The sequence below is a fragment of the Oncorhynchus nerka genome, linkage group LG25 (genome assembly GCF_034236695.1).
Source record: "Oncorhynchus nerka isolate Pitt River linkage group LG25, Oner_Uvic_2.0, whole genome shotgun sequence".
Lineage (NCBI taxonomy): Eukaryota > Metazoa > Chordata > Actinopteri > Salmoniformes > Salmonidae > Oncorhynchus > Oncorhynchus nerka.
In genome coordinates this window covers 53649660-53665345 of record NC_088420.1, presented here as the reverse complement: position 1 = coordinate 53665345, position 15686 = coordinate 53649660, and the positions used below count along the sequence as shown (strand labels likewise).

Here is a 15686-nt window from a genome sequence, read left to right as displayed (position 1 = left end):
CGTGTCTAATGTCAATTGCTCATGTTTCTTGTAACAAGCAAGTATCCTCTTCTTATTGGTGTCCTTTAGTAGTGGTTTCTTTGCAATTTGACCATGAAGGCATGATTAACGCAGTCTCCTGATGTTGAGATTTGTCTGTTACTTGATCTTTGTGAAGCAATAATTTGGGATTCAATCTGAAGTGCAGTTAACTCAAATGAACGTATCCTTTGCAGCAGAGGTAACTCCTGGTCTTCCTTTCCTGTGGAGGTCCTCATGAGAGCCAGTTACATCACAGCACTTGATGGTTTTTGCAACTGCACTTGAAGAAACATTTAAAGGTCTTGAAATTTTATGCATCGACTGACCTTCATGTCTTTTGCTTTTATCATTTCTCTTTGCTTATTTGAGCTGTTCTTGCCATAATCTGGACTTGGTCTTTTACCAAATAGGGCTATCTTCTGTCACAACACAACTGATCGGCTCAAACGCATTAAGAAGGAAAGAAATTCCACAAATGAACTTTTAACAAGGCACACCTGTAATTTAAATGTATTCCAGGTGACTACCTCATGAAGCTGGTTGAGAGAATGCCAAGAGTGCGCAAAGCTGTCATCAAAGGCAAAGGGTGGCTACTTTGAATACTTTTTTGGATACTACATGATTCCATGTGTTATTTCATAGTTTTGATGTCTTCACTAGTATTCTACAATGTAGAAAATAGTAAAAAAAAAAAAATTGAAAAACCTAGAATGAGTAGGTGTGTTCAAACTTTTCACTGGTACTGTAAATATTCAGACCCTTTGCTGAGACTTGAAATTGAGCTCAGCTGCATCCTGTTTCCAATTATCATCCTTGAAATGTTTCTACAACTTGATTGCAGTCCACCTGTGGTAAATTCAATTGATTGGACATGATTTGGAAAGGCAAACACCTGTCTATATTAGGTCTCAAGGTTGACAGTGCACGTCAGAGCAAAAACCAAGCCATGATAACAAATACATTTTCCATAGAGCTCAGAGACAGGATTGTGTCGAGGCACAGATCTGGGAAAGGTTACCAAAACATTTCTGCAGCATTGAAGGTCCCCAAGAGCACAGTGGCCTCCATCATTCTTAAATGGAAGAAGTTTTGAACCAACAAGACTCTTCCTAGAGCTGGCCGCCCGGCCAAACTGAGCAATCGGGGGAGAAGGGCCTTGGTCAGGGAGGTGAACAAGAGCCCGATGGTCATTCTGACAGAGCTCCAGAGTCCCTCTGTGGAGATGGGAGAACTTTCAGAAGGACAACCATCTCTACAGCACTCCACCAAATCAAGCCTTATGGTAGAGTGTCCAGACGGAAGCCATTCCTCAGTAAAATGTATATGACACGCTTGGGGTTTGACAAAAGGCACCTTAAGACTCTCAAGCCCATTAGAAACAAGATCCTCTGGTCTGATGAAACCAAGATTGAACTCTTTGGCCTGAATGCCAAGCATCACGTCTGGAGGAAACCTGGCACCATCCCTAAGGTGAAGCATGGTGGTGGCAGCATCATGCTGTGGGGATGTTTTTCAGCAGCAGGGACTGGGAGACTAGTCAGGATCGAGGGAAATATGAACGATGCAAAGTATAGAGAGATACTTGATGAAAACCTGCTCCAGAGCGCTCAGGACCTCAGACTGGGGTGAAGGTTCACCTTCCAACATGACAATGACCCTAAGCACACAGCCAAGACAATGCAGGAGTGGCTTCAGGACAAGTCTCTGAATGTCCATGAGTGGCCCAGCCAGAGCCTGGACTTGAACCCAATGTAACATCTCTGGAGAGACCTGAAATAAGTTGTGCAGCAATGCTCCCCATCCAACCAGACAGAGCTTGAGAGGATCTGCAGAGAAGAATGGGAGAACCTCCCCAAATACAGCTGTGCCAAGCTTGTACTGTCATACCCTCGAAGACTCAAGGCTGCAATCGCTGCCAAAGGTTCTCCAACAAAGCACTGAGTAAAGGGTCTGGATAATTATGAAATGTCATATTTCAGGTTTTTATTTTTAATAAATTAGCAAAAATGTATTATATATAGATTGATTCTTTTTTTTTTTTTATAAAAAAACTTTTTATAATAAGGCTGTAACGAAACAAAATGTGGGAAAAGTCAAGGGATCTGAATACTTTCTGAATGCACTGCATCTCTAGCTTAAAAGGATAGATTTTGATGTGGATTTTTACATTATGCTAATTAGGGGGCAGACATCAACTTTAGGGGGTTAAAGGACAAAGATGGTATATTCCCATATTGCACACATTTTTACCAGAGCCGTTTTGAACAGATTCTTATTGCGAGGGCTCTCCAACCTTGTTCCTGGAGAGGTACCATCCTATAGGTTTTCGCCAAACCCTAATCTAGGGTACCTGATTCTAATAATTAGTTGGTTGATAAGCTGAATCAGGTTAGTTACAAGTGGGGTTGGAGTGAAAACCTACAGGAGCGTAGTTCTCCAGGAACAGGGTTGGATAGACCTGCTAGTGTATTAGGGAATAGGGTGGGTCAAAATGTGTATACTACTATAGGGAATACGGTCCATTTCGGACACAACCAGTGTCTCACCAGTCCACAGTTGATGGAGATTCCCTCCTTAGCTCGGTCTCCGGTCGCCCCTGTTCTCTTCAGTCTCTCTGACCCGGCTAGGTCCACAAAGTGAAACTTGGCCGTCAGTGTCTCATACTCTTCCATCTCTGAGTTGCCGTTAGCAACCTTGTTGTCCGTCTCGTTGTTGTCCTGCTGTGAGTTGGAAAAAAAATCCAGATCGATGCCTTTGTGTCAGTACCGTTATTCAAAAGCACTGTCCGTCATTAATGTCATTAGAATGTCAGTAGCCCACCATAAACAGTAGCCTACCATAATATCAGTACCGTAATAAGAGTCATTTCTGTAACCTAGCACAATATGACATAATAGCATAGGAGTGGCTATATATCATTTCTGTAAAATCAAGGTTAGGAGTAATTTCAGTCACTGTCAGAACATATAACATGGTCATAAACAAGTGACAGGAGTCACATCACAGTAACAAAAGGGTAGATACGGAATTAGATAGGAGTTGGCAAGAGAGCACAAAAGGACTGGCACTACGGCTAGGAATAAGCTTCTCTTGTACGTACATTGTCAGATGCACAGACTCTGACTTGGCACAGGTGAATGGTAAAGATGGCATGAGAACGGGAGCTCTGGACATTCATCTGGGTGCTGGCCGTGGTACGACATAGAGCACCCAGCTTCAGACACTGCATCATCTGAGAGAGGAGAAAGAAATTGGACATCACTGTGTTATCACTGTGCAAATGATCATTTGACAGTTTATTTCATGTTTTTACTTTCCTATATTACATATACATACAGACATACACATTTCTCCTGGACCCCCGGACCACATATCCCAACACATACAACATAGTGTATAGCATACGCGCTCACGTACATTATTGATGCGAGGGTTGACTCATAACCCGCAGGCCCTGCGGACGGGTTTAGGGTCATTAAACATTGTGTGACTGAAGGGAGGGTGGGTGGCGGGCGGGTTGAATAAAGAAAAACTACCTTAAAAAATCCATAAATCTATTATTATTGTGCAATTTATAGAGTTTGGGTTTTTATTTCACTATTTTCTGCTATCTGGCACCATATTAGTGCATAAACCTTTAGCTTTAGGACTTAAGTGTTCGCACGCCAAATTGCCTACACAGCCAATCGCCAAAGAATGCTTTTGGTAACGGGAAGAAAGAGTTAACATCATTAACAAAAAGGACATTGTCGAAGTTTAATTCAATAAGACAAAAGCTACAAATGAAAGGTTGAAAATAAAGAGAAGGGATGGCCAGAAAAGTAATGTTTGGAAAGGATTTGTGGTAAAAGTGGACAATAGCAGTGCCGGCTATGTTATGTGTGATAATTGTGAAGTGCTATACAAATTCGACAGTCACAAGACGGTACGTCAAATAGGCCTATGGCATGTCAAGGGAACTGTAGCCTACTGTTTAGATGTGTTAAATGGAAACTGAAATCTGTATGACTAACCAGAATAACCTACAGTTTTTTGGGCAAACTAAAAAAGTCCTCTGATAATATTAGTCCGACGCAAATTAACATCCCTGTGTTTTGAGAGAAATGTCTGAGTGTTGCTCGAAGTTTGATTCGATAAATTAAACAAAGTGCTGAGCATAGGCTATATAGAGTGCATCCGGAAAGTACTCAGACCCCTTGACCGTTGCTACATTTTGTTACGTTACACTATTATTCTAAAATTGTTTAAATTGCTTATACAATCTACACAATACCCCATAATGACAAAGCATTTTTGCACATATATTAAAAATAAAAATGGAAATATCACATTTACATAAGTATTCAGACCCTTACTTAGTACTTAGTTGACGCACCTTTGGCACTGATTACACCCTGGAGTCTTCTTGGGTATGACGCTACAAGCTTGGCACACCGGTATTTGGGGAGGTTCTCCCATTCTTCTCTGCAGATCTTCTCAAGCTCTGTCAGGTTGGATGGGGAGTGTCGCTGCACAGCTATTTTCAGATCTCTCCACAGATGTTACATTGGGTTCAAGTCCAGGCTCTCGCTGGGCCACTCATGGACATTCAGAGACTTGTCCCGAAGCCACTCCTGCGTTGTCTTGGCTGTGTGCTTAGGATCGGTGTCCTGTTGGAAGGGGAACCTTTGCCCCCAGTCTAAGGTCCTGAGCGCTCTAACAGGTTTTCATCAAGGATCTCTCTGTACTTTGCTCCATTCATCTTTCTCCTTGATCATGACTAGTCTCCAAATCCCTGCCACTGAAAAACATACCCACACCATGATGATGCCACCAACATGCTTCACCCTAGGGATGGTGTTAGGTTTCCTCCAGACATGATGCTTGGCATTCAGGCCAAAGAGATCAATCTTGATTTCATCAGACCAGAGAATCTTGTTTCTCATGGTCTGAGAGTCCTTTAGGTGCCTTTTGTCAAACTCCAAGCGGGCCCTCCTTTGACTGAGGAGAGGCTTCCGTCTGGCCACTCTACCATAAAGGCCTGATTGGTGGAGTGCTGCAGAGATGGTTGTCCTTCTGGAAGGTTCTTCCATCTCCACAGAGGAACTCTGGAGCTCTGTCAGAGTGACCATCGTGTTCTTGGTCACCTCCCTGACCAAGGCCCTTCTCCCCCGATTGCTCAGTTTGGCCGGGCGGCCAGCTCTAGGAAGAATCTTCGATATCCCAACCTTCCTCCATTTAAGAACGATGGAGGCCACTGTGTTCTTCGGGACCTTCAATGCTGCAGAAAGTTATGGTACACTTCCCCAGATCTGTGCCTCGACAAAATCCTGTCTCAGAGATCTACGGACAATTCCTTCAACCTCATGGCTTGGTTTTTGCTCTAACGTGTACTGTGGGACCTTGTATAGACAGGTGTGTGCCTTTCCAAATCATGTCTAAATCAATTGAATTTACCACAGGTGGACTCCAATCAAGTTGTAGAAACATCTCAAACATGATCAATGGAAACAGGATGCACCTGAGTTCAATTCGAGTCTCATAGCAAAGGGTCTGAAAACTTATGTAAATAAGGTATATATTTTTTATTTTTAGAAATTTGCTAACATTTCTAAAAACCTGTTTTTGCTTTGTCATTATGGGGTAATGTGTGTAGATTGATGAGGGGAAAAAATCTAGTTAATCTATTTTATATTAAGGCTGTTATATTAAGGCTGTAACGTAACACAATGTGGAAAAATGGAAGGGGTCTGAATAGTTTCCGAATGCACTGTATGAAGGGCCTATACTGTATATATCAACTTTCACAGTAAATGCTTTTGTTAATACGTTTTGTACGAATGAATTGAACATTGCCAAATCATCATTAAGAAATATTGCGCCTATTTAACGTAGCACACAGTACAACTGAGCTATTTAACTTTCTCATTCACAGCCTTAAAACACATATCAAGTGCAAGTTCGCTGTTTAGCTCACATCTGAAGGCTGTGGGGTTTGGACATATTCCACTGTGGATCGCTAAAATATCATAATGATTATGATGACACTGTCTCAATTCAAATATTATGGCGACACTATACCAAAGATGGCTTGGTACTGTTTAGTCCCTGTGAACCAAGCTCGAGTTATCAGTGGAACCTGTTATTGCCTGGACTTACATATCTTCACACCTAGAAAATAACCTCCAGGTTTCTGTCATAACTGTCAATCAACGTTTTATATATTTTTATACATTTATTTATACATACATATATGGATACGGATCCCGTCCGAATTGTCCTCTGGAATAACGGACATTCTGGGGTAATAAATACACGACCAACTAGTCCTGAGCGAATAGGGCTATGGCCTTAATAATAACTCCTGCCGAATTAAGCATTTCTTGCAGTACAATAATACACTAAGTGTAGGCAATATTTGGACTTGGGAACAGGAGTGGAGAAATCTGATTTCTTTCTGCATCTTGAGAGAATGCAATGCTCAGTTAGTATGATCGATAGAGGTCCTGTCTTCATCATAAAAGCATCATAAAAGCTGGTAGTATTTCAACCAGATAAAATATGCATCGATGCCGAACTGAAATCTTATCAGAAACGCACGTCGGGTCGTTTTCACAGCTTTCTTTTACCTTACAACCGGTCAAAGTGAAGTCATTTGGACATTTTGCAGAGAACATCTTTCCTGTTTTTTTTTGTTGCTTTATTGTATTTTCTCCCCAGTCGCTAAACATCTTTGCTCCGAGAAAGATGACAGAGAAAACGTTTCTGATGTCAACTAGATTGAAGCAGTCATTCTATCGCTCTATTACATTATTCTGTTGAGCAAGGGTTTATTTAGTCTTCTAGGGCAACATATAATGACAAAAGAGAAGCTACGTATTTAATGATAGACAAGTAGACTGACAAATAGCCTCCCAAAATGTCGGAAATTATAACCAGAAACATATCTAAATCATGCAAAACAAAATCCAGCAACACCGTGTCAAAAAATCGTTCTGGAGTCTTTGACTGTAGCCTATAGCACATTTTCTATATTTGCGGGTAAGGGCCTCCGACTTTCACTTTATCACATATAGTCAGGTGGTTGCGGCTGGGTTATTCGCAGGTGCATGCTGGTGTGGGTAAACAAACAGCTGACCTGCGCATCTCTAACGTACATACCTCTGCCTCGGAGGCTACAGTCCGTGTGGTCACCCCCACTGTGTAGATTCCTCCATTAGCGTCCTCGTGGATCTTAATGTGGGATTTCTGCGTCCGAGCCTCCAGGTCCCTCGTAGAGTCAAACAGATCCAGCACCTCCTCATTGTAAAGCTAAACAAGGACACACACAGGAACACAACATATTACAGTCTTATTTGTTACCGTGGTAAATTGAGCACTGTGAAATTCCATGAAAATATCAAAAGGTCCTGATAGTTTGTATCCTATTCCAGTTCTGATATCACACTGATGCAAGACCATATATCTGATTACGTCAGACAGAAAGAGAGAGAGAGTTAGCAACATGAGTAGGACTGTCTGACTCAGTCTGAACAATGTTAAACAGCAGAGGACTCTCAAGAGTCTAAACTGTGAGACAGACTCCATTACAAAATACCTTATCTAACACACACACCTACAACAGAGATGTTTCTATAGAATGTAACAGGCTTTGCCACCACTCCCCTTCTCTATGGTGTGACCTCTACGAAAGGCTTTTCTACCAAAGTAACTTGGCTTTGTGCTGGTGCCCAAGGTCCAGAGCAGTATATCTAAATGCAAGGCTCTGCCAAGGTCCTAGTTTGATGAACGGAGGTGAATAACAGGTAAATGACTTACAGTGCATTCAGAAAGTATTCAGACTCCTTCACTTTTCTCCACATATCGTTACGTTTCAGCCCTATTCTAAAATGGATTAAATAAACATTTTCCTCATCAATCTACAGAAAATGATTGGACATGATTTGGAAAGGCACATTATACAGTGGGGCAAAAAAGTATTTAGTCAGCCACCAATTGTGCAAGTTCTCCCACTTAAAAAGATGAGAGAGGCCTGTAATTTTCATCATAGGTACACGTCAACTATATGACAGACAAAATCTGAAAAAAAATCTGAAAATCACATTGTAGGATTTTTAATGAATTTATAATTTATGAAATTATGGTGGAAAATAAGTATTTGGTCACCTACAAACAAGCAAGATGTCTGGCTCTCACAGACCTGTAACTTCTTTTTTAAGAAGCTCCTCTGTCCTCCACTCGTTACCTGTATTAATGGCACCTGTTTGAACTTGTCGTCAGTATAAAAGACACCTGTCCACAACCTCAAACAGTCACACTCCAAACTCCACTATGGCCAAGACGCAAACAAAACCTCTCCCATCTGTTTTACCATGGATTCATGTAGAGTATACGTTTTAAAGACGCTAATTCCTAATACTGTAATGCCAAAATATGTAGACATTTTAAATCGCTGGCAAGATTAAAGTCTTAAAGAATCAAAGTCTTAAAGGACCGTTTTGTTTTTGTTTACAACCAAATCTCTATTTTTGTTATAGAAGGGTCCAGACACTTTTTTGTGATTTCACTTGGTTTTGAAAAAACATGAACAAATGTTCCAAAAACACCCAAATACATATTTTTTAGAAATGGAAAAGCTCTCAGTATAGTGATGCAGGTCTTTAGATGTTGTACACAAAATTGTGTCAATCCAAACTTCTATCCACAACGTTATATTCCATTTTGTTGCGACTCGAGCGATTACCTCTACGTATGACAGCAGACTACATGGACAATGGAATAGCTGCATAGGGGAAACAGCATGAGTCGCACAAAATGGAATATAATGTGTATACATTTCAGAATGTCACGATTTCTAATCACCTGCATCACTATACTGAAAGCTTTTCCATTTCTAAAAGAACGTATTTGGGTGCCCCCGTACTGCACAACGAGGATAAGGAAGTGAATCGCAGGCTGGGGTAAGTAAAAAAAAGTTTAACATGCCATTTACATACAAAATAGAGATTTGGTTTTAACTTCTAACTTCTTCTTTAAGGCCCTTTGTTTGTGCTGAAATTACATGTGTTTTAGTATGTTTTAAAGCCCTTTGTGCTGAAATTCCACGTGTTTTAGTATGTTTTAGTGGACATTCCCATTCACTGTTCTGAGGCGGCTGGACCGGCGGCCATATTGGATGTGTTTTTTTCATTGCTTCCATTATTGGGTAGCCATGTCCTTTCTACTAACTCTTCTTCTATGACAGATACAGTATATTACTCTGTCATAAATGAGTAGACTCATTCTGTCCACGTGGCCTCTGTCTGTCAGTATAACAAGCAAACACAACCTTTCAGTCATTTAGTATTAACCCTTGCCACCCGAACTGTGACCCTAACAGCCCTGCTCCCGCCCTCTGACAGCTGTCCACAGTCAACAGTCCAAGTCATTTTTATGTAACGTCAGGAGACCAGAGATCGGAGCTAGATAAATTGTCAAGTGTCAACACATAGGCTACATAAGCTTGGCATGGGCCTACAGTATAATGGCTAGTCATCTATTATTCCACATAATCCTGTGTTGGAGAGTGGGGGGTATGTCCCTGTCCCTTTCCCAATCTCTTAAGGCCAGGCACCACAGGCAAAAAAATATTTTGCAACTATAACTTCCATACTTTCAAAAAATGTATAAATAAATTGGCAATAATGTATATAAATACTTTATTTGTATCATTTTTAGCCCAACTCCATCAACCACACCTACCATAAATGTCGTTCTTGTTAGCATGTTTCATGTAGAATTTTAACTGCTATTTTTAAAACTCTCCATGTTGAATTATCATTCAAAAGCTTGTTTTCTGGAGCATATCATTAGCTAGTCCATATATGGCTATATCCTTTGTAAACATAGTGCTTTGTGTTAATTTGTAATTTCCTGAAATCCAATTGGTTACTGGCATTTAAAGGCCCTTTCCACCAACCTGATTGGTGAAAATGCCCCATCTCCCGCGAAGAATCCATGTAGAGAGACAAAATGAGAAAATCTCAAAGAATATACCTACAGTATGTGAGTAAAAATAGGTGATCTCAGTTAGCCAAAGTGAAAAATGCAGTGAATGAAAGATAAAAATTAGCCTTACACGGAAGCCAAACCGGCTGCGAGCATGCGCCATCGTGCATACATTTATTTTGTCCGCCCACACCAAACGCGATCACGACACGCAGGTTAAAATATCAAAACAAACTCTGAACCAATTATATTAATTTGGGGACAGGTTGAAAAGCATTAAACATTTATGGCAATTTAGCTAGTTAGCTTGCACTTGCTAGATAATTTGTAATATTTAGCTAGCTAACTGTTGCTAGCGAATTTGTCCTGGGATATAAACATTGAGTTGTTATTTTACCTGAAATGCACAAGGTCCTCTACTCTGCCAATTAATCCACACATAAAACGGTCAACCAAATCGTTTCTAGTCATTTCTCTTCCTTCCAGGCTTTTTCTTCTCTTGACTTTATATTGCGATTGGCAACTTCCATAAATTAGGTGCATTACCGCCACTGACCTCGTTTGTCTTTCAGTCACCCACGTGGGTATAACCAATGAGAAGATGGCACATGGGTAGAACTGATTTCTCTGCTCGCGGTGTGGTCAGCCTGTCAGATTAGCCTTACCGTCCGTTCGAGGCAGTACAGGTAGAGGAGGAAAAGGAGGTAGCGCAGCAGCGCGTTGAGACCCAAATGAATTGAGATGAAGATGACAACTTGCAGCGATCAACCAGACAGCAGCCAGCCAACAGTGGCTTTTATTCCACATGTCATAAATAAACCAATTTGTACATGATTTGATTTGCCCTAAGTGTCTAAACACTGGACTGAAATCACCATAGACCCCACCAACCAGGGATTCTGTAATTCTGTCATGATAGAATGTGCAAACTGTGAAGGTGATGGTGATGAATTTAGGAGTGTTTACACTTCCTCCCGGCTGCAGGAGTGCTCCAGGGGAGATGTGGCATTTGATATAAATGTGAGGATGGCTCTTCTAGCCAACAAATTTGGACTTGGTTATGCAGCTCATTCCTTCCTTGCGTCTCAGCTCATATCAGAGACATGACAGGAGAGTGACAGGCAAATAAAAAGGGAGAGTTGCCCATTATTGTCAGGTGACATGCTGTGTATAAATTGGATTTATTTCCTTGCTCCAGCAAATGTATTCAAAGTGAATAAAACTGAGTGATGGGAAAACATAACTATGCAATGAGACTGTCACATAGGCCTACAATGTCAGGGCTGTGAGAAATGAGCTTTACATAAAGTAACTACATGCTGATATGCTAATATTTACATAGGGTAACATGCTGATATTTAGTCCCTGCAGTTATGACTGTCCCCCCCCCCCCCCCCTCCACTGCAGTTGCAGAGATTCAGAGAGGGCTACAGTCTGGTGAGTGCTGCAAAGATAATTAGATGAGCATACGCAGATATAGACCCAGACATAGCAGAGTTGCTGAAGGAGGACGAGGATGCCATCATAGACATGCATGTATCCTTTGATGGCACTTTGCACAAGAGAGGATAACATGTCCAACTACGGGATAGGTGTGTGCGAGCCCTCGAAAATGATGAAAATCCACCCCGTCTCAAAGGCCATACAATTTTTAATAGAGAGGTTGCACAGAAAATGGACATCATAGGGTGTCAAATGATAACCTCCTCAAAAGAATGTAGCACGGAGGAACCCAGAATGCAAATGAATGTCTGAGCTCAATGCCCCCAACCTGTCTTTGTGGGCAAAAGCCGCATTAACGGGAGAAGCCAGTAATGGCAGTAGCCACGTTCAATGAGGGAGCAACTGCTATATCAAATGTGATGATCACATTGTGGCTTGACAGCACTCTAGTGACACTGGAAGCAATCAGAGAGGAGGATGTGAGAGCTGATGCTGCTTCAATGGAGTGTGCCAAGCGTAGGCGCAGGTGCTATGACACAGTCAACAAAGTCAAGCGGTACCAGCAACAACTCAGAGGGCCTTACATATAGGGCAGGCATAGCTGACTCATGTTCTGCGCATTTCAACAACCATACAAAGTCCTTGTATGTGACAAATTGAGCAAAGTGATATGAGAATTTGCCCAACAGACCAGTATTCAAATGATATGCTCTATTGCTTGAAACAAATGTATTAAATGTGCTAATGTATTTTTAAAAGGTATATTTGATGTTTAAATATCAGTTTAGAAGTGATATATGAATGAGAGTTTAATTCATGTGACAAATGGTCATATTTATGGAAAGTACATTTTAATAATATTAGCCTATCTTTATCAGAGATTTTAGCACTCATTCATTTTTCTCAGTCTTCAAAAGGATGAAAATTCACATTATTTTACACACTGGTTCTTAGGTCTTATAGTTAGATTTTTACCGAGCCTTTTTTTATTTTTATATCTTGTGTCGTTTTGATTTTAAATGTCATTTTATTGTGTAAATATATGCAAAATATGCATCAGCCATACATGTGAAGTGTTTCTTAAATAATTCCATGAAAGGTCAATATTTTGATAATGGTCACACTTTTACTGATCAGTTTAAGTGTCTAATAACAACAAAACAAAAACAAAAACATTCTGCCTTGAAGCAATGTGTTGAAAAACGTATTCTCGTAATATGCAAATTAGCGCATATTTAAGGAGGGTTTGCATCATTTGCACATTTACATTTTTAAATAACTAAAACCTGTAATACAATAATATATTGTACTTATGTATACTTTCAACTGGTAAAGTTTCAGTCTGATGAGAGTAAAGAAAAAATATATATTAGCCTGTGGTGCCTGGCCTTAAATAATATGTCACCCTATAACATATTTCCATGTGTATATTTCCACATACAGTTGAAGTCGGAAGTTTACATACACTTAGGTTGGAGTCATTAAAACTCATTTTTCAACAACTCCACAAATTTCTTGTTAACAAACTATAGTTTTGGCAAGTCGGTTAGGACATCTACTTTGTACATGACACAAGTCATTTTTCCAACAATTGCTTACAGACAGATTATTTTACTTATAACTCACTGTATCACAATTCCAGTGGGTCAGAAGTTTACATACTCTAAGTTGATTGTGCCTTTAAACAGCTTGGAAAATTCCAGAAAATTATGCTATGGCTTTAGAAGATTCTGATTCTCAGAAAAACATTATAGACCTCCTCAAGTCTGGTTCATCCTTGGGAGCAATATCCAAACGACTGAAGGTACCACTTTCATCTGTACAAACAATAGTAAGCAAGTATAAACACCATGAGACCACACAGCCGTCATACCGCTCAGGAAGAAGACATGTTCTGTCTCCTAGAGATGAACGTACTTTGGTGCGAAAAGTGCAAATCAATCCCAGAACAACAGCAAAGGACCTTGTGAAGATGCTGGAGGAAACAGGTACAAAAGTATCTATATCCCCAGTAAAACAAGTCCTATATCGACATAACCTGAAAGGTCGCTCAGCAAGGAAGAAGCCACTGCTCCAAAACCGCCATAAAAAAGCCAGACTACGGTTTGCAACTGCACATGGGGACAAAGATTGTACTTTTTGGAGAAATGTCCTCTGGTCTGATGAAACAAAATAGAACTGTTTGGCCATAATGACCATCATTATGTTTGGAGACTAAGGGAGAGGCTTGAGAGCCGAATAACACCATCCCAACCGTGAAGCACAGGGGTGGCAGCATCATGTTGTGGGGGTGCTTTGCTGCAGGAAGGACTGGTGCACTTCTTGAGGAGGAATATTATGTGGATATATTGAAGCAACATCTCAAGATATCAGTCAGGAAGTTAAAGCTTGGTCGCAAATGGGTCTTCCAAATGGACATGACCCCAAGCATACTTCCAAAGTTGTGGCAAAAAGGACAACAAAGTCAAGGTATTGGAGTGGCCATCACAAAGCTCTGACCTCAATCCTATAGAAAATGTCTGGGAAGAACTGAAAAAGCGTGTGCGAGCAAGGAGGCCTACAAAGCTGACTCAGTTACACCAGCTCTGTCAGGAGGAAAGGGCCAAAATTCACCCAACTTATTGTGGGAAGCTTGTGGAAGGCTACCCGAAACGTTTGACCCAAGTTAGACAATTTAAAGGCAATTCTACCAAATACTAATTGAGTGTATGTAAACGTTAACCCACTGGGAATGTGATGAAAGTAATAAAAGCTGAAATAAATAATTCTCTCTACTATTATTCTGACAATGCACATTCTTAAAATAAAGTGCTGGTCCAAACTGACCTAAGACAAGGAATTCTTACTAGGATTAAATGTCAGGAATTGTGAAAAACTGAGTTTAAATGCATTTGGCTAAGGTGTATGTAAACTTCCGACTTCAACTGTATATTCCCTGCCCACGTCTCGGTCTCCTTTTTGACGCCGTAGTCCATACCTCCAGGAACTGTGCGTTGATCTTGAACTCAGGCATGGGACGTTCCTGCTCTTTAGCAGCCTGCTGGCGCTGCTCGATGCCCCTGAAGAGGTGGGTGACTGCCCGGGGAATAATGCCCAGCTCCTCCTCCCCGATGTTCACATCAAACCCTGTACCCATGGTGTACGTCTTACCTGACCCCGTCTATAGGAGGAGGAGGAGGAAGAGGATGATAAGACAGCGGTGGAGAGGAAAGATGAAGAGACGGGTGAGAGGGAGATAGGATAAAGCGGGGAGGATGAAGAGGGGGAAAAAGATAAGGATTAGGAAAGGATGAGGTGGGGATGAGTATGGAGAGAGAGAGAAAACTAGTTTAATTTATTTCACATAGTGAATTTATTGAAGTTTCATTTACATCTGTTGTGCTTGTATTCAAGTGAAAAGAACCCTCTGATTACTGGGTCAGACTGTGGGGAAAGTGTTAAAGCTGGATTAGTCCATCCCAGTACAGAGTAGACAGACACATATTCTACCAAATGTCCTCTACAGTCTGAGTAAATACACAGGGACAAACTGAACAGAGCTGGGCTTGGTCAAACCGGGCTACCTAGAGCCTGGGTCAACCACTGTAGCTACTGTACATACAGTATGGATGACATACAAATAGGTTACCATCAATGCAGGAATGGAAGGGGGAAGATGAGCTTATATTAAAAAAAATGTATGGATATCTTAGATGTGTGTGTGGCTACTTAACCGCATCACTTAAGACCCCACACCATTTAAATCCCCCTCCCATCAAACAGACTTAGTTCTAGACAGCCCCTACTATTGGAGAAAAAGGCTCAGTTGCCAAGGCAACCGGGGTGAAGGGGAGAGAAGCCCAAATGTCAATGCAATTTCCATTGCTACAGAGTCAGACTGCCAGGAAAAGGAAAGAGGCAGCTTGAGAAGAGTATGAATTGGTTCATTTGTAGGAAACGAGAGGGAGAGGGATGGAGGGGTTGCTTTGGTGGTGTTACTATACATAGATTAGTGCTGTATGATGGTTTGCAATGACAGAAGCACCGCCAGTACTCTCAGAAACCTTTTGTAAAAACTATACAACCACTCCAAGAGCTAATAAGTATTGGAGGGGGTCCGTGAGTTTTCAGGACCTCACAAACACATGTGTAAGGCAGGATTATGATATCAGTTCAGTCTTTGACTAGTGATCCAACATAAGCTTTTGCATTTCACAAATAACCCCAATAACTAATAACTATAACCCCAATAACTGCAAACTAGGGGAATATGGGAC

The 15686-nt window shown here is 41.0% G+C and overlaps 1 protein-coding gene across 2 annotated transcripts in view; it reads right to left on the bottom strand.

The window, feature by feature from the left end:
- LOC115109674 (kinesin-like protein KIF21A) overlaps positions 1-15686 on the bottom strand; it is a 70276-nt gene that overhangs the window by 33657 nt on the left and 20933 nt on the right. Inside the window, exons 3-6 of one of the 2 annotated variants that reach the window (XM_029634880.2) lie at positions 14408-14590; positions 7162-7311; positions 3122-3253; positions 2568-2741 (exon numbers count right to left, since the gene is read on the bottom strand). In XM_029634880.2, the coding sequence (XP_029490740.1) occupies positions 2568-2741; positions 3122-3253; positions 7162-7311; positions 14408-14590 (639 nt within the window). Of the gene's footprint in view, positions 1-2567; positions 2742-3121; positions 3254-7161; positions 7312-14407; positions 14591-15686 lie in introns of those variants that run through there. The other variant, XM_065009869.1, reaches the window with a different exon arrangement.